The sequence below is a fragment of the Rana temporaria genome, chromosome 5 (assembly GCF_905171775.1).
Source record: "Rana temporaria chromosome 5, aRanTem1.1, whole genome shotgun sequence".
Lineage (NCBI taxonomy): Eukaryota > Metazoa > Chordata > Amphibia > Anura > Ranidae > Rana > Rana temporaria.
The window spans coordinates 390,277,241-390,304,274 of NC_053493.1; the positions used below are offsets into that span (position 1 = coordinate 390,277,241).

The 27,034-nt window shown below is 44.4% G+C and overlaps 1 protein-coding gene across 1 annotated transcript in view; it reads left to right on the forward strand.

The window, feature by feature from the left end:
- The window catches only part of MRPL13 (mitochondrial ribosomal protein L13), a 103,147-nt gene that overhangs the window by 49,436 nt on the left and 26,677 nt on the right, over nt 1-27,034 (forward strand). Inside the window, exons 5-6 of the mRNA XM_040354913.1 lie at nt 14,814-14,900; nt 22,537-22,658. Coding sequence (XP_040210847.1) covers nt 14,814-14,900; nt 22,537-22,658 — 209 coding nt within the window. The remainder of the gene's footprint in view (nt 1-14,813; nt 14,901-22,536; nt 22,659-27,034) is intronic.

Consider the following 27,034-nt stretch of genomic DNA (forward strand, 5'->3'; position numbering starts at 1 on the left):
TTTTTCAGACTCTGTGTTTACAAGTTAAAAACATTTTTTTGCCCTAGAGAATAAAATGGCGGCCATTGCAATACTTTTTCTCACACCGTATTTGCGCAGCAATCTTGCAAGTGCACTTTTTTTAATTAAATATATATTTTTTTATATTGTGAAAGATAATGTTACGCCGAGTAAATTGAAATTTAACATGTCACGCTTCAAAATTGCACCCGCTCGTGAAATGGCGTCAAACTTTGACCCTTAAAAATATACATAGGCGACGTTTAAAAAATTCTACAGGTGTAGGCATGTTTTGAGTTACAGAGGAGGTCTAGGGCTAGAACGTTTGCTCTCGCTCTAAAGATCGCGACAATACCTCGCACGTGTGGTTTGAACACCGTTTTCATATGCGGGCGCTGCTCACGTATGTGTTTGCTTTTGCGCGTGAGCTCGTCGGGACGGAGCGATTTAAAAAGAAAAAAAAAATCTTATTTCATTTTACTTTATTTTATTGATTTTTAAAACGGTTTAAAAAAATCAATAAAAATGTGGTCACTTGTGATAGAAAAAAACATGACAGGTCCTCTTAAATACGAGATCTGGAGTCAAAAAGACCTCAGATCTCATATTTGGACTTAAATGCACTAAAAAATGTCCCTTTAAGAAGCATGGGCGGAAGTGATGTTTTGACGTTGCTTCCCGCCCTGCTATGATTTATCCATACCCAGCCAGCAAGAGGACCTCGATTGCCTCCGCTGCTACCGAAGTCTCCGGTAAGCGGGAGGAGGGGCGCCCTTTCCCGCCGCCGATAACGGTGATTTTGCAGAGATCACTATTATCGTAAACCGGACCGCCCACTGAAAAGATGGATATGTCGGTTATGACAGTAGCTGCTGACGTTACCAAGATATCCATCTTTAAAGTGCCAATGTATATATACCGTGGGCCAACCACTTAAGTTCTTTAAGTGGTTAAGAAGAAAAATAAACAGGGAGAGTGGGAGTGCTCATGGCCACAGAAGGTGAGCAGACCCAGGAACTGGAGTGCACAGATCTCACTTATAGGGATTTATTTACTAAAGCTGTAGAGTGCAAAATCAGGCTCACTTCTGCATAGAAACCAATCGGCTTCTAACCTCAGCTTGTTGCAATTAAAGCGGAGCTCCACCCAAAGGGGCCATTTGGCACCTTTGGGGGGGAAGGGGGAATGGATACCTGGTTTTGACAGGTACCTATCCTCACTTCTGGGAGATCTCGCCGCCCCCTGCTCTTAGTTTTTCAATTTGAGACTTTAGTTCTGCTTTACAGTCCAACACCATACACTCAGTGTCCATCACCGAAGCCAAATTCATCTCCCCGGCCTCTTTTGGGGACTGGTTCTTAATTGGTTGGCACAGGATGACACAACTCCCGCCCATGTGTGGGAGTTCAATTATCAACCGAAAAACATATTGGCCGAAAATTGTGTTTTTGCCATTTTGCCGATATTGGTGCCGAAAATGCACCTGATTTTGTTGCCGTTTTTTACCACAATTTTTCTGTTCTTATGGTGTGTTTTTCATGGGTCAGGTGAATCAAATGCATCAAAAATGTAACATGGATGCTTTATTGATGCCTTTTTGCTGCATTTTCAATGCATTTCAACGGGGAGGTGCATTTGTGCTACAGATTTTTTAACTGACTAAAAATGCAGCTAGCAAGATTTTTAACACCACAGTGGAAGCGCAATGGACCAGTGTGAAGACCTAAGGAAAATTTATGGGATGGATTTATCTGTATCTATGGGATACATAGAATTTTTAAGGGATGCATTTTCCTTTCGTGTGATAAAGGTGCCGACAATAAATTCATATTCTTTTAAATTCTTTATAATTAAAAAGTCGAATACAATACAGTTCTATATAAAAATATATATATTTTTTTTTAAACTGTACCGTTTTGGTCAATTACATTTTTGGTTTCGCCACCAAAATTTCCATTCGGTGCACTTCCTACCTTTTTCACCATTTTACAGGCGTGCCATATTTTTAATCTCGACGTGTTTGGCATCTACTTACTTGGCGCAACATCATCATCTTTCATATTATACCACAAATTAGGTAATGTGCACTAAAATTTATTTAAGCATATTTTTCCTGATAATTTGCATTTGATAGACATCTGCACAAATATCATGCAACATAAAAAATTTCAGCAAGGCCCATTTTATTGTTTTTAGAAAATTATTATATATATTGTATAAAGGGCTGTTACTGATTAAAATTTTCATGTTCGATTAATCAATTTCTTTTTTTTTTTTTAAATCAACTAATTTCGGATCACCACCATGTATAGACCCCACTGTAATATCCACAGACCTCTCCCCCACTGTAATATCCACAGACATCTCCCCCACTGTAATATCCACAGACCTCTCCCCCACTGTAATATCCACAGACATCTCCCCCACTGTAATATCCACAGACCTCTCCCCCACTGTAATATCCACAGACATTCCCCCCCCCCTGTAATATCCACAGACATTCCCCCCCCCCCCTGTAATATCCACAGACATTCCCCCCCCCCCCTGTAATATTCACAGACATCTCCCCCCCCCCTGTAATATCCACAGACATCTCCCCCCCCCCTGTAATATCCACAGACATCTCCCCCCCCCCCTGTAATATCCACAGACATCTCCCCCCCCTGTAATATCCACAGACATCTCCCCCCCCTGTAATATCCACAGACATCTCCCCCCACTGTAATATGGTCCACAAACATCTCCCCCCACTGTAATATGGTCCACAGACATCCCCCCCCCTGTAATATCCACAGACATCTCCCCCCCCCCTGTAATATCCACAGACATCTCCCCCCCCCCCCTGTAATATCCACAGACATCTCCCCCCCCCCCTGTAATATCCACAAACATCTCCCCCCACTGTAATATGATCCACAGACATCTCCCCCCACTGTAATATGGTCCACAGACATCTCCCCCCACTGTAATATGGTCCACATCTTCCCCCACTGTAATATGGTCCACATCTTCCCCCACTGTATAGGAAGATTAGTGCTTGCTTAGTCTTACCAGAGAAGCTGGCCGAACACGAGCAGTTGAGGCCGGGTGATGAGGTCAGCGTGCCGCTCTAGACTCACCTAGGCCGCCGCCGGGTGGACCAAGATGGCCGCCGCTCTTGAGAGCCTAGGCCAAAGCCATGGCCTTTCCTATGGCCGAGGCAGCAGCGGAGCTCCGCGAATCACGTGGTGTGCCGATCCGCATATGGTGACCCGTTCGGATCATTTGCGATCAGTTGCACCACTAGTGCTGATCAAAAGAATTTTGATCGCTCAAATTTTTTTACGATTAATCTTTAATTTCCACAGCCCTAATATCTATCTATCTATCTATCTAACGTCTGAGGATTATAAGTTAATTTTCTAGCAAAAAATGCTGATTTTTTAACATGCATATGAAAAATGTAAGTTTTTTTTTGTTGTTATTTATAATGTAAACACTAGGTGGCAGCAGAATGTAACATTTTACGTTTCTCTGTCCTAGATTGTAGTTGTGTTTGACATCTGTTAATTCTTCTTCTTACTTTTTAGTAAGTACATTGAGTGATTGCAATCTCAAACTGCTTAGCAGTTTATCTCGCTGTAGACACTTGTCTAATGTCAAACACTGCGTAGTAGTAAAAGAATACAATTGTCTCTGTGATTTAACGCTGAAGATTTGGTTACTTGAACCTGGCAAAGCCCCATCGATTTTTTTTTTTTTTTTTTTATTATTTTTATATTCAGATCTGCTGCAATATTTTTTTTGTTATTGTAATGGAAGTTGGTGGTTAATAATCATGTATGAAAATGCACACATTCTTAGGGGGAGCACTGTTAAAGGCTAAGTTGAACTTTAGTAAAAAAAAAAAAAAATGATAATAAATGTACCGGTCCATATTTTGCAGGAAAAAAAAAATGTGCATTTACTATTTTTCCCCACAAGTGCCTTGCAAAGCATTGCAACTTGAATCAGTGGATCATCGGTGCAATGTCGGATCCATGGAGGGCCCACCACGGCATTCCTTCAGAAGACTATTGGAGTCTATGCCTCGTCAGATTATAGTGGGCGGTCATATGTCTGTTTTATAGTAACACGCAGTTTGGTGTGGTGCGATTGAAAAAAATTATGCATGTAGGGCATCCTATCATAATGAATGGGCTACCTTAACCACTTCAGCCCGGAGGATTTGGCTGCCCAATGATCAGGACATTTTTTGCGAAACTGCACTGCTTCACTTCGACTGACAATTGCGCGGTCGTGCGACGTTGCACCCAAACAAAATTGATGTTCTTTTTTTTTTTTCCTTTTGGTGGTATTTGATCACCTCTGCGGTTATTTTTTACGCTATAAACCAAAAAATAGCAACATTTTGGGAAAAAAAATGCCAATTTTTTTTTCTTTTTGCTATAATAAATATCCCCTTTCTCCGTTTAGGCCGATACGTATTCTTCTAAATTTTTTGGTAAATAAAAAAACGCAATAAGTGCATATTGCTAGGTTTGCGCAAAGGGTAAAGCATCTACAAAATAGGGGATAGTTTTATGGCATTTTTTTTTAAATTATTTATTTTTTTACTAGTAATGGCGGCGAGCTGTGATTTTTTTTGTGACTGCGACATTATGGCGGATACATTGGACACTTTCTGCGCTATTTTGGGACTATTGTAATTTATACAGCGATCAGTGCTATAAAAATGCACTGATTACTGTGTAGATGACACTTGCAGGGAAGGGGTTAACCACTAGGGGGCGAGGAAGGGGTAAAGTGTGTCCTAGGGAGTGATTCTAACTGTGGGGGGGGGTCTGGGCAACGATTGACACGACAGTGATCACTGCTCCTGATGATAGGGAGTAGTAGATCACTGTCCTGTCACTAGGCGGAACAGGAAAATGCGTTGTTTACATAGTCCTCTCCATGTTCTGCAGCTCTGTGACACAATCGCGGGACACCAGCGGATATCCGGTCCTGCGGGCACGGTCACGAAGCTCACAACAGGGGTCCCGTGGGCACGGTCACGGAGCTTGCGACAGGGGCGTGCGCATGGCAGCAATTTCAAAGCAACGTACAGGTACGTTGCTTTGCGCAGCCATGCCATTCTGCCAACCTATAAGTACAGGCGGCGGTCAGCAAGCGGTTAAATGTGACACACAGGAATGCACAAATAACGTGCGTGCTCTGATGCACCTTAGCCTAGGTTCAGACCTTTGCTTCTTGGGGACACGCACAAAATTGTGCACTTTCCTGACATGCAGAGAAACGCGTTGCCACTTAGCAGACATGCAGCAGTGCCATTAATTGTTACTGGCACCTCCAAGCATCTGCAAAGGTGCTGAGTTTTCATGTGTGCCAAACTGCACCCTGCCACAGCACCAAACGGGTCAGTGTAGCATGTTTTGAGAGGGGGGTCTGGGATGATTTTCCTACATATCTTCTGCATAGACAGAGGCGTTGCTAGGCGGGTGCGGGGCGCACCCGGGTGACACCCATGGGTAGCAGCACGCACCTCTAACCGCACCCGCTGCCCCTGATTAGCTGTGCCTCAGCTCGCGCCGCTGTGTACCTGGGGGGAGGGGGGTCTGTAGTTGATGGGAGGGGGGTCTGTAGTTGATGGGAGGGGGGTCTGTAGTTGATGGGAGGGGGGTCTGTAGTTGATGGGAGGGGGGTCTGTAGTTGATGGGAGGGGGGTCTGTAGTTGATGGGAGGGGGGTCTGTAGTTGATGGGAGGGGGGTCTGTAGTTGATGGGAGGGGGGTCTGTAGTTGATGGGAGGGGGGTCTGTAGTTGATGGGAGGGGGGTCTGTAGTTGGTGGAGGGGGTTCTGTAGTTGGTGGAGGGGGTTTTGTAGTTGGTGGAGGGGGGGGGGTTCTGTAGTTGGTGGAGGGGGGGGGTTCTGTAGTTGGTGGAGGGGGGGGAGTCTGTAGTTGATGGAGGGGGGGGGTCTGTAGTTGATGGAGGGGGGGGGTCTGTAGTTGATGGAGGGGGGGTCTGTAGTTGATGGAGGGGGGGGGGTCTGTAGTTGATGGAGGGGGGGGTCTGTAGTTGATGGAGGGGGGGGGGGTCTGTAGTTGATGGAGGGGGGGGGGTCTGTAGTTGATGGAGGGGGGGGGTCTGTAGTTGATGGAGGGGGGGGGGTCTGTAGTTGATGGAGGGCGGGTCTGTAGTTGATGGAGGGGGGGTCTGTATGTGATGGAGGGGGGGGTCTGTAGTTGGTGGAGGGGGGTCTGTACTGCGGGAGGGGGGTCTGTTCTGAGGGGCGACTATAGTTAGTGGGGGGTGACACCAATTTTTTTTCGCACTTGGTGACACCAACCCTAGTGACGCCACTGTGCGTTGAGTAGTCCGTTCTTGCTCGCACCTGTAGATACGACCCAATTCTAATTGGGGTGAATGAGCCCTGAGACTTTGACTAACTAGACTGAAGTTTATTTGGCCTTTAAGACGTGCTCCAGCTATATGTCCCTCAGCGAGCTATGAGTACCATTCGTTTTTTTTATTTTATTTGGGGGGATCTGTATTGGGGGGGGTTTGTACTGAAGGAGGGGGGTCTTTAGTTAGTGGAGGGAGTCTGTAGTTGGTGGATGGGGTCTGTACTGTGAGAGGGGGGGGGTCTGTACTGAGGGGGGACTATAGTTGGTGGGTGGGTGACTCCAATTTTTTTTCACACTTGGTGACACCAACCCTAGTGACGCCACTGTGCATAGAGTAGCCTGTTCTTGCTCGCACCTGTAGATATGACCAAATTCTTATGGTGTGAATGAGCCCTAAGACTTTAACTAACTAAACTGAAGTTTATTTGGCCTTTAAGACGTGCTCCAGCTATATGTGTCTTTGCGAGCTACGAGTACCATTAGGTTTGTTTTTTTGTCATTGAGTAAAATTTGCTGAGGGTTGCGCTATAGGAAGAGGCTGATGATGGTGAACTCGCAAACTGTGGAACTATCTCTGTTAACAAAAATGAGAGAAGACGCCTGACATTCCTATATGAGGTATGGGAGGGAATCCATTGCCGGGGGGCACACATTCCTAAAAGCACCACCTAAAGCTCCCACTATCAGTTATATCCGTCTTGGTTACAGCTCACGTTCCTGCCTTCTAGGTAGGTTTAATGATTCTCCTGACAGAATGTCCTCGACTTATCTCAGGATTTATCCAGGTAAACTATGTTCTCCTCACTCTCGGGGTGTCATCCAGCGCTCACCTATGACCCTTGTTATCGGGATTGTTAGGACTTCTGAGGGTTTTGACATTTCTCTATTTTGTGAATTACAGTTTCAGTATTGTGACAGAGAGCTGATGAGATTAAAGGCAAAGTATTGTTTTAAATTGCTTTTCAGTTTTTTTGCATTGCTTCAATTGGGCCCCTTTCACGAGGACGATCGGATCAGATCCACGTGTCCGTTTTTCAGGCAGATCTGATTAGATTGTCCATGTAACCCCATGGACTGGCAGGTATAAACCAACTTGCCCCTGGAGGATGTTGGGTGACGAAACGCATGGGGAAGGGCTTGTGGTGTGGCATCATTAGGCCCACTAGGTCCGGGCTTGCGGTTAGAGAAATGCAGCCACAGATGGACTGGTAATGAGGGTGTGTACATGCAGATTTTTTAACATTATGTAGGTAAAGCGGAGTTCCAGGAAACTTTTTTTTTTTTTTAAAGTCCGCAGCTACAAATATTGCAGCTGTTGACTTTTAACATATGAACACTTGCCTGTCCTGGGCACCTGCGATGTTGGCACCCAAAGCCGATCTGTCCCTCGGCTCTCGGGTGGAGGCGCCGCCATCTTCGGTAAGGGAATCGGGAAGCGAAGCCTTGTGGCTTCACTTCCTGGTTCCCTATTGCACATGCGCGACTCGTGCTGCACAATCCCACTGGGCTCTGTTGTCTTCTGGGACCTGTGTGTCGTGACTGCAAAATTATGGCGGACACATCGGACACTTGGCGCTATTTTGAGACCATTGTCATTTATACAGGGATCGTGCTGGAGAGTGCAAAATCCGGTGCAGCTGTGCATGGTAGCCAATCGTCTTCTAACCTCAGCTTGCATCGCATATGTGAAACATACCTTAAAACGAAGCCCTCCAGTGGCGCGCGGTCACCACTGACAGGGCTTCCATCTTCACCCGGTCTTCCTTCCAGGTTGGCAGGTTCTTTGGTTGGACGAGCCGCGATGACCTCACTCGCCTGCGATTTTTACGGCACAGGGCTCAGGAGGATCGGCACGGGTATGCCGTTCCTTCAGAACACATGTGTCAGTGATGTCACCAGTGGCTTTACAAGCAAATATCTCCTAAAGTTTAGGAGATATCTATTATAACTATAGGTAAGCCTTATTGTAGGCTTACCTATAAGAAAAATCAACTCCCACTTTATATAAGAAACAATTGTGAAGCCTGAAACAGAAGCTGAAGGCCCTTAACCAGTTGAAGACCGCCCACTGTAGATTTACTGCGGCAGGGCGGCCACTCTGCTCCAGATCACATACCTCGTACGTGATCTGGCACTTCCAGGTCTGTGGCGTGTGCGTGTACTGCCGGCAAACTGCTCCCGCTGTGATTGGACACAGCGCGAGCATATCAGTGGGTCCGGCGGAAGCCATGTCTGCCAGGACCCGCTGATCGTTCGGAGGAAAGACAGACTGCCGTTCTGTGAAAGGGGAATGTGCTGATCCTGTGTTTCTGCAAAGTAGGAAAACAGATTTTTACATTCCCCCAGATAAAGCATCTCCCCCACAGTTTGTATTCACTTTTAGGGAAGGGAGTTAATCCTTTGATCGCACCTGACGTTAAAGTGATTGTAAAGGTTTATTTATTTATTTAAATAACAAACATGTCATACTTGCCTCCACTGTGCAGTTTGTTTTGCACAGAGTGGCCCCGATCCTCCTGTTCTGGAGTCCCTCCTTGGCTGTCTCGGCTCCTCCCCGCAATAGCCAAGCCCCGAGGGGGTTAAGCTTGCGGGTGCGCTCCCTGTCATACACTCTGCGTCCATAGACACAGGGTGTATGACTCGGTCCTGCCACCTGGTGCCCGCGTCATTAGATTTGATTGACAGCCGCGGGAGCCAATGGCTGCGCTGCTATCAATCTTGCCTATCAACGCCGAGACTCTGTGGTGAAGAGGACGCTGGGGGACGCGCACAGCAGGTGAACGGGCTCAGGTAATTAAAACCGGGGGGGGGGGGGGGGGGCATGAGAGCGAGGTGTTTTTTCACCTTAATGCATAGGATGCAGTAAGGTGAAAAACACAGCCCCTTTAACCCCTTCCCTGCCAGTGTCATTAGTACAGTGACAGTGTATATTTTTTAGCACTGAACAATGGTCCCCAAAAAGTGTCAGGTGTCTGATTTGTCCGCCGCAATATCGCAGTCCGGCTAAAAGTCGCTAATCGCCGCCATTACTAATAAAAATAAAATAAAATAAATAAATAAAAATATGCCATAGTTTGTAGACGTTATAACTTTTTCGCAAACCAATCAATATTTTGATTTTTTCTTTTTTTTACCAAAAACATGTAGCAATTTATGTATTGGCCTAAATTTGATGATTTTTTTTATTGGGAATGTTTTATAGCAGAAAGTAAAAAATATTGGTATTCTTTTGTTTTAACCACTTCCCGACGGCCGTACGACTTTGTACGGCCGCAGGGTGGTTCTAATTCTCTGACTGGCCGTGTTTATACGGCCTGCGCGCGCAGCCGGTGGTGCGGGCGTGCGCGCGCTCGCCGCATCGCTGAGATGCCGATGCGAGTGCCTGGCGGCCGTGATGTCCGCCAGGCACTCGGGATCGGCGGCTACAGGGACAAGACGTGGAGCTCTGTGTGTAAACACAGAGCTCCACGTCCTGTCAGGGGAGAGAGGAGACCGATCTGTGTCCCTTGTACATAGGGACATAGATCGGTCACCTCCCCCAGTCACCCCCCTTCCCCCACAGTTAGAACACAATTTAGGGTACACATTTAACCCCTTCCTCACCCCCTAGTGTTAACCCCTTCAATGCCAGTCACATTTATACAGTAATTAGTGCATATTTATAGCACTGATCGCTGTATAAATGCAAATGGCGCCAAAAATGTGTCAAAAGTGTCCGATGTCTCTGCCATAATGTCGCAGTCACGAAAAAAATATGCTGATCGCCGCCATTAGTAGTAAAAAAATAAATAATTAAAATGAATAATAATTCTGTCCCCTATTTTGTAAGCGCAATAACTTTTGCGCAAACCAGACGCTTCTTGCGATTTTTTTTTTTACCAAAAATTTGTAGAAGAATACGTCTAGACTGAGAAAAAATATATTTTTAAAAAAAAATTGGGCTATTTATTACAGCAACATGTAAAAAATATTGGGTTTTTTTTCAAAATTGTCGCTCTATTTTTTTTTATAGCGCAAAAAATAAAAACCGCAGAGGCGATCAAATACCACCAAAAGAAAGCTCTATTTGTGGGGAAAAAAGGACGTCAATTTTGTTTGGGAGCCACGTCGCACGACCGCGCAATTGTCAGTTAAAGTGACGCAATGCCACAAGCTGAAATTTCACCTGGTCAGGATGGGGTATATGTGCCCAGTAAGGAAGTGGTTAAATTGTCGTCTTTTTTTGTTTATATCGCAAAAGCCGCAGAGGTGATCAAATAGCACCAAAAGAAAGCTTTGTGGAAAAAAAAAAAGCCAAAAATTGTATTTGGGTAGAGCGACGCACGTCCGCGCAATTGTCAGTTAAAATAACGCAGTGCCGTTTTGCAAAAAATGGTCTGGTCATGAAGGGGGGGTAAATCTTCCAGAGATGGAGTGGTTAATGGGTCGTAGTTCTGTGGGGTAAGTATAGAACGTTTTGAGAGCTTGCTGATAAACTTTGGACTGCTTCATTCAACTCCTGACGTCCTAGCTGTCAAGCCGTAGACGTCGGCGGGGATTTCCTCTGAAGCCCGGGGAGATTGCAGGAAAAGAATTGGCGGTTGGAAGTGTGCCAGGACCAGCTGTTGGCAGCTAAACATCTGCAGATCTAGAGTTCAAAAACAAAATCTAATTACCATCAATACACTTGTCTAGATCCAACCCACAAATCATGGAGTTGCGGAATAATAGGGGATTGTGTTGTGTAGTGAGTCAGTATTCATAAACGAGGGACTTTTCTCAATCTTGAAAATGTCAGACTTGGTTTGCGCGTTACTTTTCTATGGAGGACAATTGTGATTTGTGGAGTCACCACTTGTTTAGATAGGTCATGGGCAGCTCTCAGCAAGTAGCTGCGCAGTTTAGCTGCAGAGTATAAATTATTACAGGTACTTGTATCGCGCCGTCAATTTAAAGTGGATGTAAACCCGAAAATTGTTATTTATTTTTATGATGTCACAATGTACAAATTACGATTTCCTATCATCTGTGCCCAGTCTTGCCACACAGAGTTAATCCAGCTCTGAGCAATCCTCTTTTATTGTTTAGTGAAATAAAACTGACTTGCAGAGAAAAACCTTAGTCCGTTCCGCCCCCTTGCTGTGAGTGACAGGTTATTTACATATCTCATGCACTAGCCTGGAGACGGGAGTTCTTTTTTAATTCCCAGCCCCACTCCTTTTTTGAAGTCATGTGGTTACTTTTCTGGATTTTGATTGAATGTTGGTGATCATAGCAGAATTTAGTGTAAGGAATACACAGGAAAAAATGCATGTTGACAAGGGGAGTGTAGAGGAGGGCGGGGAATCTACTGACATCACGACTCCACCCACCGAGCGCCAGACAACAGATCCACCCACAGAATCTGCAGTTTTTCAGGTCTTATAACAGACAGAGGGGAGACATTTGACAGGTAAAGATACATGCAGGAGGCATCTATATCCTTATAGATCAGCACTATGGCAGTCGTTTAGAAAGGGCGAGAGTGGGTATACATCCACTTTAAGCTTTACATACATATATTGTACATTCAGTCCCTGCCCTCAAGGAGCTTACAATCTAACCATTGGTGTGTGCATCCTATTGCATTAGGGTGTGCACCAAGAGCAGAGGACGATGTCAGTAGTTTTTATTATTTTTTACAATTCTCCTTTTCTAGTTTATTGTTTACAATATAATTTTTTTTTTTACAATTTTTTTTAGGAGCCTTGTTGGGGGGGGGGGGGCTTTGGTGAAGTATCAGGGGTCTAAACAGACCCCTGATGCCTCACTTTGGAGAAAGGGATTGAGGACAGAGCTCCCCCAGTCCCGTTCTCTGCAGCCTCAGCTGCACTGGACCGTAAACTAATGGGAAGTGCTCTGTGCGGAGCGGCTTACTGTTCATTCACAAACCGAGACATAGTAAACTTAGTTTACTATGCTTCAGTTAGGAAAGAACACAGGAGCAACCGGTACAGATCACTCACTGTGTTCATTCAAAAAAGGAAGGGGCTGGTAATTGAAATATTTACCAGCCCCTTCTCCTGCTCTCCATCCTGCAACATCACCGGAGCAGCTGGCAGGAGAAGAGAGAAGCTGGCAGCACTGCAGGGGGCACCAGGAAGCAAGGGAAATAAAAACTGCACAGGGTGACTAGGATGTGCCAAGGTACACTTGGTACACCCTGTGCGCACACCAGTGCTAATTTTGGCAGCATACTTTGATTTTAGTTTTAGTCTTAGGACTAAAAATTGCATTTTAGTTTTAGTCCCATTTTAGTCTTCTGCAATTGTTTTAGTCGACTAAATCTCCAGTACACATAGTCGTCTAAAATCTAATGGGTGTAATTAAATTGTAATGCATTAGTTAACATTTCTCCGCAATTTCCAAACTCATTATATACGGCTGGAGTGAAAAATCTAATATGTTATTATTTATGGTATTGAGATGTGAACATGCACTACAGACCAGTGTTCATTTTGAAGTAAAATTTCAATTTAGATTTAGTCTTAGGCTTTTGTCTAAAATGCCATTTTAGTTTTAGTCATATTTTATTTGACTAAAATAGTATTAATTTTGTCGACAAAATTAACACTGGCACACACCTATGGCCCTAACACATTCATACATACTAGGGCCAATTTAGACAGAAGCCAATTAACCTACCAGCAGCTTTTTGGACTGAGAGGAAATGGCAGTACCCTGAGGAGACCCACGCAGGCACAGGGAGGACATACAAACTCCAGGCAGGTAGTGCCATGGTTGGGATTCGAACCGACGACTCTTTAAAGCAGCGGGGGGGTCGTTTGGCAATTTGCCGGGGGTCGCGAATGCTAGTCCAAACTGTAACGCTGGCCGAGACGAACCCGAAATTACTGCTTTCGCCTGAGTCTGTTCGTCTCAGCCAGCAAGACGTCACTTCCGGGAGAGGAGACCCGTGCGGAAGTGACGTTCCGTCGCCGCCATCACGGTACTCTCGTCCGCAGAAAGGCTGCAGTTAGAAGTCAGCAAGCAGAGTTAACCGGAAGTGACGCCGCCGCCATCTTGGTAGCCTCGTCCGCAGCAAGGCTACAGTTAGAAGTCAGCAAGAGGATATCTTTTTACACCCACCGAAGTCTTGTATTTTACATGTATTTTTACCAGTAAACTGAGCTTATATACTATATAAGCTTTATATAGTATATAAGCTCAGTTTACTGGTAAAAAATACATGTAAAATACAAGACTTTGGTGGGTGTAAAAAGATGTCCGCTTGCCGACTTCTAACTGTAGCCTTGCTGCGGACGAGGGTACCAAGATGGCGGCGGCGGCGTCATTTCCGGTCAATATAATAGACGGGTTGCTGATGCTGACGGAACACCTGAGGTAACCTGAGGTACTTTGGCAAGCCAGGCACTAAATACTGGTAATTAAGGCATTTTTGTACTGTTTGTCACAGCAGTGTAATTAATACATCGATTTTGATTTTTTTCTGATTAATGTTCTCCTTGTCCGGGCTGTCAGTTTAGGTGGACGGCCATGTCTTGGAAGGTTTGCAGTTGTGCCATACTCTCTCTATTTTCGGATGATGGATTGAACAGAGCTCTGTGAGATGTTCAAAGCTTGGGATATTTTTTTATAACCTAACCCTGCTTTAAACTTCTCCACAACTTTATCCCTGACCTGTCTGGTGTGTTCCTTTGGCCTTTACGATGCTGTTTGTTCGCTAAAGTGCTCTAACAAACCCCTGAGGGCTTCAAAAAACAGCCGTATTTATACTGATATTAAATAACAAACAGGTGGACTCTATTTACTAATTAGGTGACTTCTGAAGGCAATTGTTTCCACTAGATCAGGGGTAGGCAACCTCGTCCCTCCAGTCTTGGTGGAACTACAAGTCACATGAGACATTGCAAGACCCTGACAATCACAGGGATGATGGGAATTGTAGTTTCAGCACAGCTGGAGTGACGAGGTTGCCTACACCTGCACTATATTTTAGTTGTATCAGAGTAAAGGGGGCTGAATACAAATGCGTGCCACACTTTTCAGATTTTTGATTTTTTTTTAATCTTGAAAAACATTTATAATTTTCCTTCCACTTCCCAATTATGTGCCACTTTGTGTTGGTCTATCGCATGAAATCCCATTAAAATACATTTACATTTTTGGTTGTAACATGACAAAATGTGGAAAATGTCAAGGGGTAAGAATACTTTTTCAAGGCACTGTACAAGTACATTGGCGGAACTGAAAAAAATTGAAGTTTCACTACAAGTTAGCTGTGTATAAAAGGAAATATCTACTGCTGTGCTTTCTTCTTAGCTAACCCTTACTGCTTTAGGAAACCTTTGTCATAAAAAGTATTTTACAAACACATTTTGTAAATTAAGAAAAACTTGCCAAAATCATAGTTTCCCTTTTTAACTCCTGTTTTTCTGTTTTGCAGATTATTAAACTGGCAGTTTATGGGATGTTGCCGAAAAACCTTCACAGGAAGACCTTTATGCAGAGACTGCACTTATTCCCTGAAGAGGTAAGTGCTTCACATGGACATGTGTTTTCTTTATCACTCCTCTATGTAAACCGTTATTGCTATACTTGCCAAGTCTGTATCTATGTTGTGCCACACTGTACAGCAGAGGAAACTGACTGCTTCTGATTCATTGCCAAGCTGGTTTTAGCATTTTTCATGGAGAAATGACTATGAAAGCTGTAGGCGTGCCACTGACCACCATGATGTTACAACAGTCCTTCAGTAAGGATATGACTGAGATGAATGACAGTGCTAGCCCAAAACGTAAAGTGACTCAAAAATGCTCTGTTAAATTACCAAATAAATAACCAAAATTCAGTGCAATAATTCATAAATTTCATACATAATTAAGAAAATAGAAGAAAAATAAATCGCGCTAACCCCTTTATCATTCAAATTAGAATTAAACCAAAATGACAGGTAATATCACCAAAAATTTGGTAGATGACCCATACATAAATCCATAAACTTAAAAATGAATAAAAAAGAATAAAAAACAAAAAACATTCAAAGTATTGATACGTGAAACCAAAAGAAGTTAATGTCCATAAATTGCTAGTGCATATGAGCTTAAATTAATAAACTGAAACACCAGTGGTCTGTGAAGAAAGTCCATATATTGTGAGATATCGTATCCAAAAAGGAATCGTGTAGAATCCACTACCAATCAGCAGAAATTACTGCTTGCCACGATCCCCCATAACAAAGGATCGATGTATGCCTGTAATTGATCAGCTCTCTCCAAGAATCAGCAAACGCAAATACGATCTTCTAAGATTGCCCTATATTTGGCTCCATCCATCTTCCTATCAACTCTGACCAGCTTCCCTGTCTCTGCTGAATAAAAGCATCCCCACAACATGATGCTGCCACCACCATGTTTCACAGTGGGGATGGTGTGTTCAGGATGATGTGCAGTGTTAGTTTTCCACCACACTTAGCGTTTTGCTTTTAGCCCAAAAAGTAAAATTTTGGTCTCATCTGACCAGAGCATCTTCCACATGTTTGCTGTGTCCCACACATGGCTTCTCACAAACTGCAAACGGGACTTCTTATGGCTTTCGTTCAACAATGTCTTTTTTCTTGCCACTCTTAAATAAAGGCCAGATTTGTGGAGAGCATGACTAATAGTTGTCCTGTGGACATATTCTCCCACCTGAGCTGTGGATCTCTGCAGCTCCTCCAGAGTTACCATGGGCCTCTTGGCTGCTTCTCTGATGAATGCTCTCCTTGCCCGGCCTGTCAGTTTAGGTGGACGCCCATGTCTTGGTAGGTTTGCAGTTGTGCCATACTCTCTCTATTTTTGGATGATGGATTGAACAGTGCTCTGTGAGATGGTCAAAGCTTGGGATATTTTTTTTTTTTAACCTAACCCTGCTTTAAACTTCTCCATAACTTTACCCCTGACCTGTCTGGTGTGTTCCTTGGTCTTGATGTTGCTCTTTGTTCACTAAGGTTCACTGAGGGCTTCACAGAACAGCTGTATTTATACTGAGATTAAATTGCACACAGGTGGTCTATTTACTAACTAGGTGACTTCTGAAGGCAATTTATTCTTCAAGATTATAGTTATGGGTATCAGAGAAAAGAGGCTCAATACAAATGCATGCCACACATTTCCGTTAATAATTTGTAAAAAATGTTGAAAACCATTTATCATTTTTCTTCCACCTCACAATTATGTGCCACTTTGTGTTGGTCTATCACATACAATCCCAATAAAATACAATTGGGTTGTTGGTTGTAACATTACAAAATGTGGAAAATTTCGACCAGACCTGAACCTAGTCGCTCTCCCCCACCTTGGGTCTTCATGCCCCATGTTGGCATGGTGTCCACCTTAGCATTTGCAGTGGCAAGGCAGTGTAGGACTGGCCAGAAGAGGACTAAGTTTGAGCTGTTGGTCAGCTTAAACATGTATTCCAATATATGTGAACTATATATCCCTGTTTTTCATTGCGTTTGCTGGAAAGGGGGTAGCAGAGGGTCCATACAGAATTTGTACTAATACAAATGTGGACGCCTGTCCCCGTCCTGACTTTAGGAGGAAGTTCCCATTTTAAATGACTCGCTAAACTCTCTAATTAGGTGGCTGAGGAAACAGGAAAATTGACTCCCCCCTATAAAAAATGCTGACTGTATGCTGCTCAGAAATGATTCCATTTCCAGGTCATAAAAACGGAGTCTGTGTTTAATTTTCCTAATCGCACTTAATTGCAGTTCAAAGCTAGTTTCCTGTTAGAGCGGCTTGACGTGTTAACATTCCGCTCAATATAATTTCACTGAATGTTGGCGCAATTCACAAAGTTAAAAATTCAATGAGACTTAAAAATTACAGTCACATGTTAAAATAAAGATTCTAATCTTTGTTCTGAAGCCCAACTACAGGCACAAGAAAAAAATTACCTTTAAAATCAGGGGAAAATCGTGGGTGCGCGATATACGCCAATCCCTGCTGTCTCTGAGCGTCGCAGCCTACAGCCGAGCCGAGTGTACTGCGCGCTCGGCCACGCCCGCAGCCGAACACACAGGAAATCCGGCTCCTCACGGCGCCAAATCCAAAAAAAAACACCGCTGCAACCCCGGGCAAGGTGCGGATGGACCCGCAGATGGACCCACGCAAGGCCACAGACGGACACCTCCAAAGCCGCAGACGGACACCCCCACGCAAGGAAGCCGCAGACGGACACCCACAAGTCTGGACGGACCCCGCGCAAGGAAGCCGCAGACGGACACCGACAAGGCTGGACGGATCCCGCGCAAGGCCGCAGACGGACGCCGGACAAGGCTGCCGATGGACGCAGGGCAAAAATGTAATCCTTTTTTTTTTTTTTTTTTTTTTTTCTTAAACTACCTTTCTAAGCTTGGGGTGCGCATTATACCCCGATAAATACGGTACTTTTGTAGTAGGGCCTTCCCACACTGCCAGGGTTACAGCAATAGTTATCTCCGTTTTATAAATTGGACCTGCAGGTTAGCCTATAACAATAAATATCTTCTAAACGTGCAGCGGTGCATGCGCACTGTGCTCTGAATGGTTGGCACATTTGAGTATGCGGTCCATTGAGAGTGCTGTGCCACAACTGTGGGTCCCATGTGAATACATGGGCGTTACGTTATTGCAGTCTGTCCATTCAAACGGCCAGGAAAGGCAATCCCAGAAGGAAAACCGGGTGAAGATGGAAGCGTGCCACTGGAGGACTTCGTTTTGAGGCTAGTAACTCTCCTAATCCAGCAATTAGCTTCCCTACATACACTATATTACCAAATGTATTGGGGCGCATGAACTTTAATGGCATCCCAGTCTTAGTCCGTAGGGTTCAATATTGAGTTGGCCAACCCTGCAGCTATAACGGCTTCAACTCTTCTGGTAAGGCTGTCCACAAGGTTTAGGAGTGTGTCTATGGGAATGTTTGACCATTCTTCCAGAAGCGCATTTGTGAGGCCGGGCCCTGATGTTGGATGAGAAGGCCTGGCTCTCAGTCTCCGCTCTGTCGGGTTGAGGTGCAGGCCAGTCAAGTTCCTCTATCCCCAAACTTGCTTATCGATGTCTGTATAGACCTTGCTTTATGCACTGGTCCAAATCATCCTGTGGAGCTGGGATTATGGTGTGTTTTTTTTTTTTTTCAGGGGTTGGGCTTGGTTCCAGTGAAAGGAACTCTTTAAGAGGAAGTAAACCCTGATGGGTTTTACTTCCTCTTTGTTTCCCTGCAAAGGTAAAGCATAATGGGCTACTATGCACCGCATAGTAGCCCATTATGTGTTACTTAACTAAAACCAAAGCCTCCGATGTCCCCTGTTGCAGAAAGCATCCATTCTTCACCCCTCTTCCTTTCGGGGCTGCGGACTCTGTGACTGGCCGGAGTCGCGGGAGCCACCAGTCACAGCATGACCCCAGGTCGAAATGGCACAGCGTGCTCTTTCTAAAGTGCGCATGCTCCGAATAGATTGGCGCATGCGCAAAAGGCATGTGAGGAATTGTAAATATCTTCTAAACCGTGTAGGTTTAGGAGATATTTCCAGCACCTACAGGTAAGCCTTAATCTAGACTTACCTGTAGGTGAAAGTGGTTGTACAGGGTGTACAACCACTTTAAGGCGTCGGCATACCAAGACATTTTGGACAGTTTTATGCTCCCAACTTTTGGGAACAGTTTGGGGATGACCCCTTCCTGTTCCAACATGACTGCTCACCAGTGCACAAAGCAAGGTCCATAAAGACATGGATGAGCGAGTTTGGGGTGGAAGAACTTGACTGGCCTGCTCAATAGAATACCTTTGGGATGAATTAAATTGGAGACTGAGAGCCAGGCCTTCTGCTCCAACATCAGTGCCTGACAAATGCGCTTCTGGAAGAATGGTCAAACATTCCCATAGACACACTCTCTTAATCCTTGTTGACAGCATTCCCAGAGGAGTTGAAGCTGTTATAGCTGAAAAGGGTGGACCAACTCAACACTGAATCCTACGGACTAAGACTGGGATGCCCTTAAAATTCATGTGCGTTTGAAAGGCAGGCATCCTAATACTTTTCAGAATATAGTGTAGATTCACACGGAAAATACATATTTTGAGTCCATTCAAATTCCCTTTTTCTTGCTCATACATCACAGGACAGAGCCTTAATTACTTAATGGGTTATGTAGTCACCACAGGTGATTGGACACTTGCAACCCCAATTAGAATTGAGTTCCTCTCCTATATAACCCCTCCTAAATGGAGAGTACCTCAGTTTTTTCGCCAGTGTCTAAGGTGGTTGGTCACATTGAAATTATTGGGAAAGATGGTAGCCTCATTCGAGGCTGTCCCTTACGCCCGGTTTCACTCAAGGCCATTACAGGGCAGAATTCTGTCCTCTTAGAACAAAGATGTTCATGCCCTGGACCTTCCTATGATCCTTTTTCCAAAGGTTCGCCAGAGCCTCAATTGGTGGTTGCTCCCCTAAAATCTATCAAAAGGAAGATCCTTTACTCGGTTACCTGGAAATTGGTAACCACAGACGCCAGCCTTCTAGGCTGGGGGCAGCTCTGGAAGAGGCATCTGCCCAGGGGAAGTGGTCCGGAGCCGAAAAGCTGCTACCCATCAACATTCTGGAGATTCGGGCAATTCATCTGGCCCTCAGAGTCTGGTCTTACAGACTGCAGGGTTGTCCTGTTCGGATACAGTCCGACAATGCGACAGCTGTGGCCTATATCAATCACAAAGGGGGCACCAGAAGTCTAGATGCTCAGAGAGGTGAATCACATCCTGTACTGGGCAGAAAGGCATATCCCTTGCCTGTCTGCGGTCTTCCTTCCAGGGGTAGAAAATTGTCAGGCGGATTTTTTAAGCCGCCAGCAACTGAGTCCAGGAGAATGGTCTATACACCCCGACATATTAAAACCGTATGTCAGAAATGGGGTACCGCAGATATGGACCTATTGGCTTCCAGGTTCAAAACCAAACTGGACAACTTTGTGTCAAGGACAAGAGATCCTTTTGCTCAAGGGTCGGATGCCCTGACAATTTCATGGAATCAATATTCTCTGATTTATGCATTCCCTCCAGTTCCGCTTCTCCCACGATTCCTTCAGAGAGTCAAAAGGGAAGGAAAGCCGGTGATTTTGGTCGCCCCCCGGCTTGGCCCAGGAGACCCTGTTAGGCAGAAATCGTAAGGATGGCAGAAGGAAGACCTTGGGTTCTCCCACTACGCTTGGACCTACTATGGCAGTGTCCAATATTCCATCCTGCCTTACAAAGTCAAAATTTGATGGTTTGGCTGTTGAGACTCACATTCTGAGAAAACGTGGGCTCTCGGGGGGGCCCAGTCCTATCCACTCTGGTTAACGCTAGGAAGCCGGCCTCCAGGCTCATCTACTACAGAATCTGGAAGGCATATGTTTCCTGATGTGAACCCAGAAGATGACATCCTAGGAAGTATGTCTTTAGTAGGATTCTTGCCTTTCTTCAGTTGGGCTTAAATATGAAGTTGGCCTTAAGCACTATCAAGGGCCAAATCTCGGCCTTGTTGGTTTTCTTTCAAAAACCACTTGCCTCTCATTCCCTAGTCCGGGCCTTTGTTCAGGGAGCACTGCGCTTGAATCCGCCGGTTAAGTCTCCAGTGTGCCCATGGGATTTGAATTTGGTATTGTCTGTTGTACAGAAACTACCCTTTGATCCATTACACCATGCTTCTTTAAGTCTTGACAAAGAAACCGTTTTTTCTCGTAGCCATATCCGCTGCAAGGAGGGTATTGGATTTGGCGGCCCTTTCGTGTAAAGAGCCGTATATGATTATTCATGATGACAGGGTGGTACTGCGTCCTCACCCGACTTTCTTAATTAAGGTGATTTCAGGATTTCATCTGAATCAAGATATAGTCCTACCGTCCTTTTTTTTTTTTTTTTTTTCAGACCCGCAGTCTGCGAAGGAAGAGTGTCTACACTCTCTAGATGTTGTAAGAGCGGTAAACATTTATCTGCAAGCGCGGTAAAAGTTTATCTGCAAGCTACGGCTCAGATACGAAAGACTGATTGTCTGTTTATTCTACCACAGGGTCCAAGGAAGGGCCAGGCAGCATCGAAATCTACCATTGCATCTTGGATTCGACAAGTCATAATGCAGGCATATGGTTTAGAAAAGAAGATTCCTCCTTTTCAGGTGAAAGCGCACTTGACTAGAGCAGTTGGTGCTTCATGGGCAGTGCATCACCAGGCCTCCATGGCTCAGATCTGTAAGGTTGGTACTTGGTCTTCGTTCCATACATTTACTAAGTTGTACCAGGTATATGCGAAAGGGTACGAGGATGCCGCCTTTGGACGTAGGCCGCGTAGTGTACTGCAGGCAGCAGTATAGATCCTCTGGCCCAATGGCGGTCTTATTCTGATCTGTGTCTCCCTCCCCTCAATTTTAGCATTGCTATGGGACATCCCATTAAGTAATTAAGGCTCTGTGTCCCGTGATGTATGATCAAGAAAATAGGATTTTTTAATACAGCTTACCTGTAAAATCCTTTTCTTGGAAATACATCACGGGACACAGAGCTCCCACCCCTCTTCTGAGTTAAACGTGGGACACTTATTGCTTTGCTACAAAACTGAGGTACACTCCATTTGGGAGGGGTTATATAGGGGAGTAACTCAATTCTAATTGGGTTTGCCAGTGTCCAATCATCTGTAGTGATTACGTAACCCATTAAGTAATTAAGGCTCTGTGTCCCGTGATGTATTCCCAAGAAAAGGATTTTACAGGTAAGCTGTTTTAAAAAATCCTATTATTTTAACTGAAACCCTGATGAAGGTGATTTATAAATTTTTTTCCCCCTGAAATGCATTGGTTGTGTTATTTTTTTTTTTTAAACTAAAAAATAAATTTTTACTATTTTTCATTTGGTCTGGCCCACCTTCCACTGGTGCACTATTGTGACGAGAACAGAATTTGGTCACAGTATCTTAACTGCTTTTTGAAAGTGGTGTCTGCTACGTCAACTGTGTTATTTGTTCCCGTTATCTCTAAGGGGTGTTTTACATTTTTTGCACCAAATAAAAATTCAGTTTTTCTCTAAGAAACAGGAGTGTCTGAATTCCTCTGTTGTTGAATTATTTCCATGTACAGAGAAGGCATGTCACGTCTTGGTGTTTTTGTGCCGTTATTGTAGGACATTCCTGAAGACATCTTGAGGAATCTTGTTGATGAAATTAAGCAACCCAGAGCCATTCCCCGAAGGCTGGATGAGTACACAGAGGAGGAGATTGAAGCCTATCCAAAGCTCTGGATTCCGTATGTATTTTTTGTTTTCAGGATTTTCCTTTTTATTTCAAATGCAAAACCTGCTCCTTTTGCCAAATGTTGGGTACAGCAGTGAAATAAAACAGTAACATTTTATAGCAGAGGTCTCCAACCTGTGGGCCGCGGCCCAACACCAGGCCGTATCGCCTCTTCTGTCGGGCCGTGGAGGAGACAAGTAATTTCAGCAGTGCGACGGCAGGGGAGAGAGATTACATCATCTCTCATTGCCCACACTGCTGTTCTGCCCTTACTTACAGGGCCGCGAAGGCTGCTCGACACAGAAGAGAGAATGACGTCATCTTTCACCACCCGCCCTAAGTCTCACTTGCATGTGCCTGTGTTTTACCTGCGCCGAGGAGAGGCTGACAGCGTTGTAATTGGCTGAAAAGTACTCTGCAATGCTGGGGGGAGCTTAATTTTACATGCAAATTAGGTAACTGTTGCAATCCCCATTCTGCTAGCAGGCAGTGTGGCAAGTGACATTCCCATCTGGTGGCAGACAGCGTGGAAAGTAACATCCCCCATCTGGTGGCAGGCAGCGTGGCAAGTGACACGCTCAGGGCTTCCACTCGTTCTGCTTTATGGCGAGTTGAAATATTTAATTTTATATTACAATGTAATGATAGAAATAATTCATTTCAATCATCCTGACACCATAGCAACCATGGTGCTGAAATGACTGAAGCACTAACACCAGTCATTTCGGCAGATTCAGAAAGATTTAGGCCGGCGTATCAGTAGATACGCCGGCCTAAGTCAGAATCTGCGCCGACGCAAATTTAAGCGTATTCTGGAAACCAGATAAGCTTAAATTAGGCTCAGATACGAGCGGCGTAAGTGTCTTACACCGTCGTATCCTAAAGTGTAATTTTTAGGCTGACCGCTAGGTGGCGCTTCCATTGCGGTAGGCCTAGAATATGTAAATGAGTAGTTACGCCGATTCACGAACGTACGCTTGCCCGACGCAGTAAAGATACGCCGTTTAGGTAACGCATTTTCAGGCCTAAAGTTATTCCATCAAGTAGCTGGAATAGTAATGTTAAGTATGGCCGTCGTTCCCGCGTCGAAATTTTTGAATTTTACGTTGTTTGCGTAAGTCATCCGTGAATAGGGCTGGACATAATTTACGTCCACGTGGAAACCAATAGGACCGCGCGGCGTACTTTGCCGCAATGCACACTGGGATATGTACACAGACGGCGCATGCGCCGTTCGTAAAATACGTCAACCACGTAAGGTCACCCCCCATTAACATAAAACATGCCCCCTCATCCGAAGTTGAATTAGGCGCGCTTACGCCGGCCCGATTTACGCTACTCCACCGTAACTTAGGCAAGTACTTTGTGAATCATGTACTTGCCTCGCTAACTTACGGCGGCGTAGTGTAAACACGATACACTACGCCGCCGCAAAGTTAAGGCGGTCTTTCTGAATCTAGCTATTTGTCTGCGAAAAAAAAAAACGCTTAAACCCCACCCCCTGGGCCTTGGCACAATTTTCTTGCACACAGCTGTTCCCCGGTGCCAAAAAGGTTGAGGACCGCTGTTTTATAACATGCAAAAGATGCTGAGCTTTCTTGTAGGAAAGCCCAGCACTACCAGACCACTTGTTACGTTGTGTGTAACTGATTCATGAACACATTCTATCTCTGCTAGGAGTGGAGCAGAGTCCCTCCTCTGTGGATTTTTTTCACAACAAAACTAAGTCTTCAGAAAAATCTTGTTCTGCTTTCAGTTTATCACCTACTGGCTGCAAGTGATACATATGAAATCTTCCTATAAAATGCTGAATTTTCACCAGTCAAGGAAATTTATATTTTGTAAAACATGTTGATCCTTAAAAGTAAAGTTCACTAGCTTCTGGGTCTTGTGCTGAACGACAATTCTGAATACTGTAATTTTTTTTTTTTTAAATCGGCGCCATTGGCATTTGAGTTGACCGCAAATGACGTTGTGACGTCGCTTCCATGTTTTTACATAGGAGACCAGATCATAGCCATTTCCGGCTTCGTTCCAGTCTCTGTCTAGCCGGCGGAAGTGTCGGATCGTGTATTGGGTCTCCCGGTGGGACGGGAAGAGCAACAGTAAGTGGCGGGGGGACGTCCCCTGCCGCTCCTTTATAGGATAAGAGCTTTCAGCCGTGTGACGGTATTTAGAATGATATCCCCGTCAAAGTCTTCCCTTCTCCCCATAAAAGCAAATCACCCCAATATTCCACAAGGAGGGATATTCCTGGAATCGCCCAATAAGCCACACATGAGCCCAAGCTTACTGCTGGAACAAGACAGACTTTAATGGTACAACACACAGCTTATATGTAATTTACAAAGCTGTTGCAATGACAATCTCCGCCCCCTCACACTGGGGCTTCATACAGATTATTAGGCAGACACTTCGGAGCCGACCCTGAAAACACATTTTCTTTAGATAATGACATCAGTGAAGGTAATTACTAGTTGTACAGAATACGTTATCTAGACAGCCTGGCCCCGCATATAGAAGAGATAATTACCACAATGAAGCAATCAGCATAATTAACATGAGCCCCTTCTAATCACAGTAAACACAGGTCTCCTTCACACAACACACTAGATCAATTACCCTTTGAAATAGGACTGGCTGAGGAAGGGTCATTAACATTTCAATCAGCCTGTTAGCAGAGGAGTGATTCACACCTGAAATCACCTTCCCTCTAACACACACACAATTTAAACAAGCAGGGAGAATTACACTGAAGCATATCCTTCACAAGCCGCATCGGTTGTTATCACTAAAAACCGGACCGCCAAAAAAATGGCACCGGGGTGATGCCTGCAGCTATATAACCATTTCAAGCCGAGGCCGCGTATGTGCATAGCGTCGACGCTAAGGGGTTGATTATGCAGCAAAGTTATCATTGCCAGCAGTAGCTTCTCTAAAATTCCACACTCAGTTGTCATGGCTGTGCAAAGGGTAGATATCCCCTTTATGGCCCCAGAAACGCAACAAAAGCCAAATTAGGGAAACCAATGTTGCCTCCACTACACCTACAACACAGAAGTTATCTTTGGATGGAGTTGCTTTTTTAATTAGTTTGTGTTGTCAAAGCATGTAGAGGAGTAGAATGACTACGTCCCTTCTCTCGCAACATTTTTTAATCAAACTTCTTTTTTTTTTTTAGTAGCTCTGGCATTCAGAATATGCCTACAGCTCCTGATGAGCGAGTCCCAATTTTCTGCTCTAAGCCGCTCTCTTTTATGTTTTGTGCTGTGCTTTGTGCCTGCATGCCGCTAATGAACTCCTAGGTATTAAACCCTCCTAGTATGAAAAATCTGACATTTGAATCGCAGCCTCTCTGTGAGCTGAGCAAGGATCACATTGTGAAGTTAATCCACTGCATTTAACGCTTTTTTATGCCCTTTTCTCCCTCTTATCGCACACTAAACTCCTTTTGTGCCTTCTTCTTGCCGACACTTTCCGCTCTTAAATTTGCTCCTGGTGTAAAGATCTCTTTAGATTGTTCCCCATGTGTTCCTACCAGCTTTTTTATTCAAAGTCAGCTGGCCTAGTATTAAAAAAGAATGTTGCACACAAGACTTTAATCGATCAATAAAGAAGGATTGCTTGATTAATTTCCAGAACCTTCAGTTTACTCAGAAGGGGCTAAGCTACGGTGAAAGAATGCTTTGATGTGGGATGGAACTGACCGGGAGTCCTCGCGTTTAGTTGGACGCTCGGTCACGCCTACTCTAGACTGGGCGGCTGAAGGCACGCTGGCCGCTCCTTTTATAAGTGGAAACCATTGTCTGCCGGTTGGTGACGGGCAGCCAAGCTTGACATGTATTCAGATCTACCAGAAATGTACACAATAGTTTAGTCGTGAATAAATTCTATCTTTGTTTTGCATGGTCTGGGCCTGGAAGTCCATTTTCAATTTGTGAGTTTTAAATGTTTGTATTAACAAACCACATTATTTGCAATGAGATCCTACTGTAATAACTATAGTTTTTTTTTTGTTTTTTTTATAAACTACATTTTTAACCCCTTCCATACAGGGCATTTTCACCCCCCTTCCTGCCCAGACCAATTTTTAGTTTTCAGCGCTGTTGCACTTTGAATGACAATTGCACGGTCATGCAACACTGTACCCAAACAAAATCTTTGTTTTTTTCCCCCACAAATAGAGCTTTCATTTGGTGGTATTTGATCATCTCTGCGGTTTCTATTTTTTGCGCTATAAACAAAAGAAGAGCGACAATTTAAAAAAAAAACACTTTTTTTATTTAATAAATATCGCAATTAAAAAAAAAAAATTTCCTCAGTTTAGGCCGATATGTATTCTTCTACATATTTTTGTTAAAAAAAAAAATCGCAATAATCGTATATTGA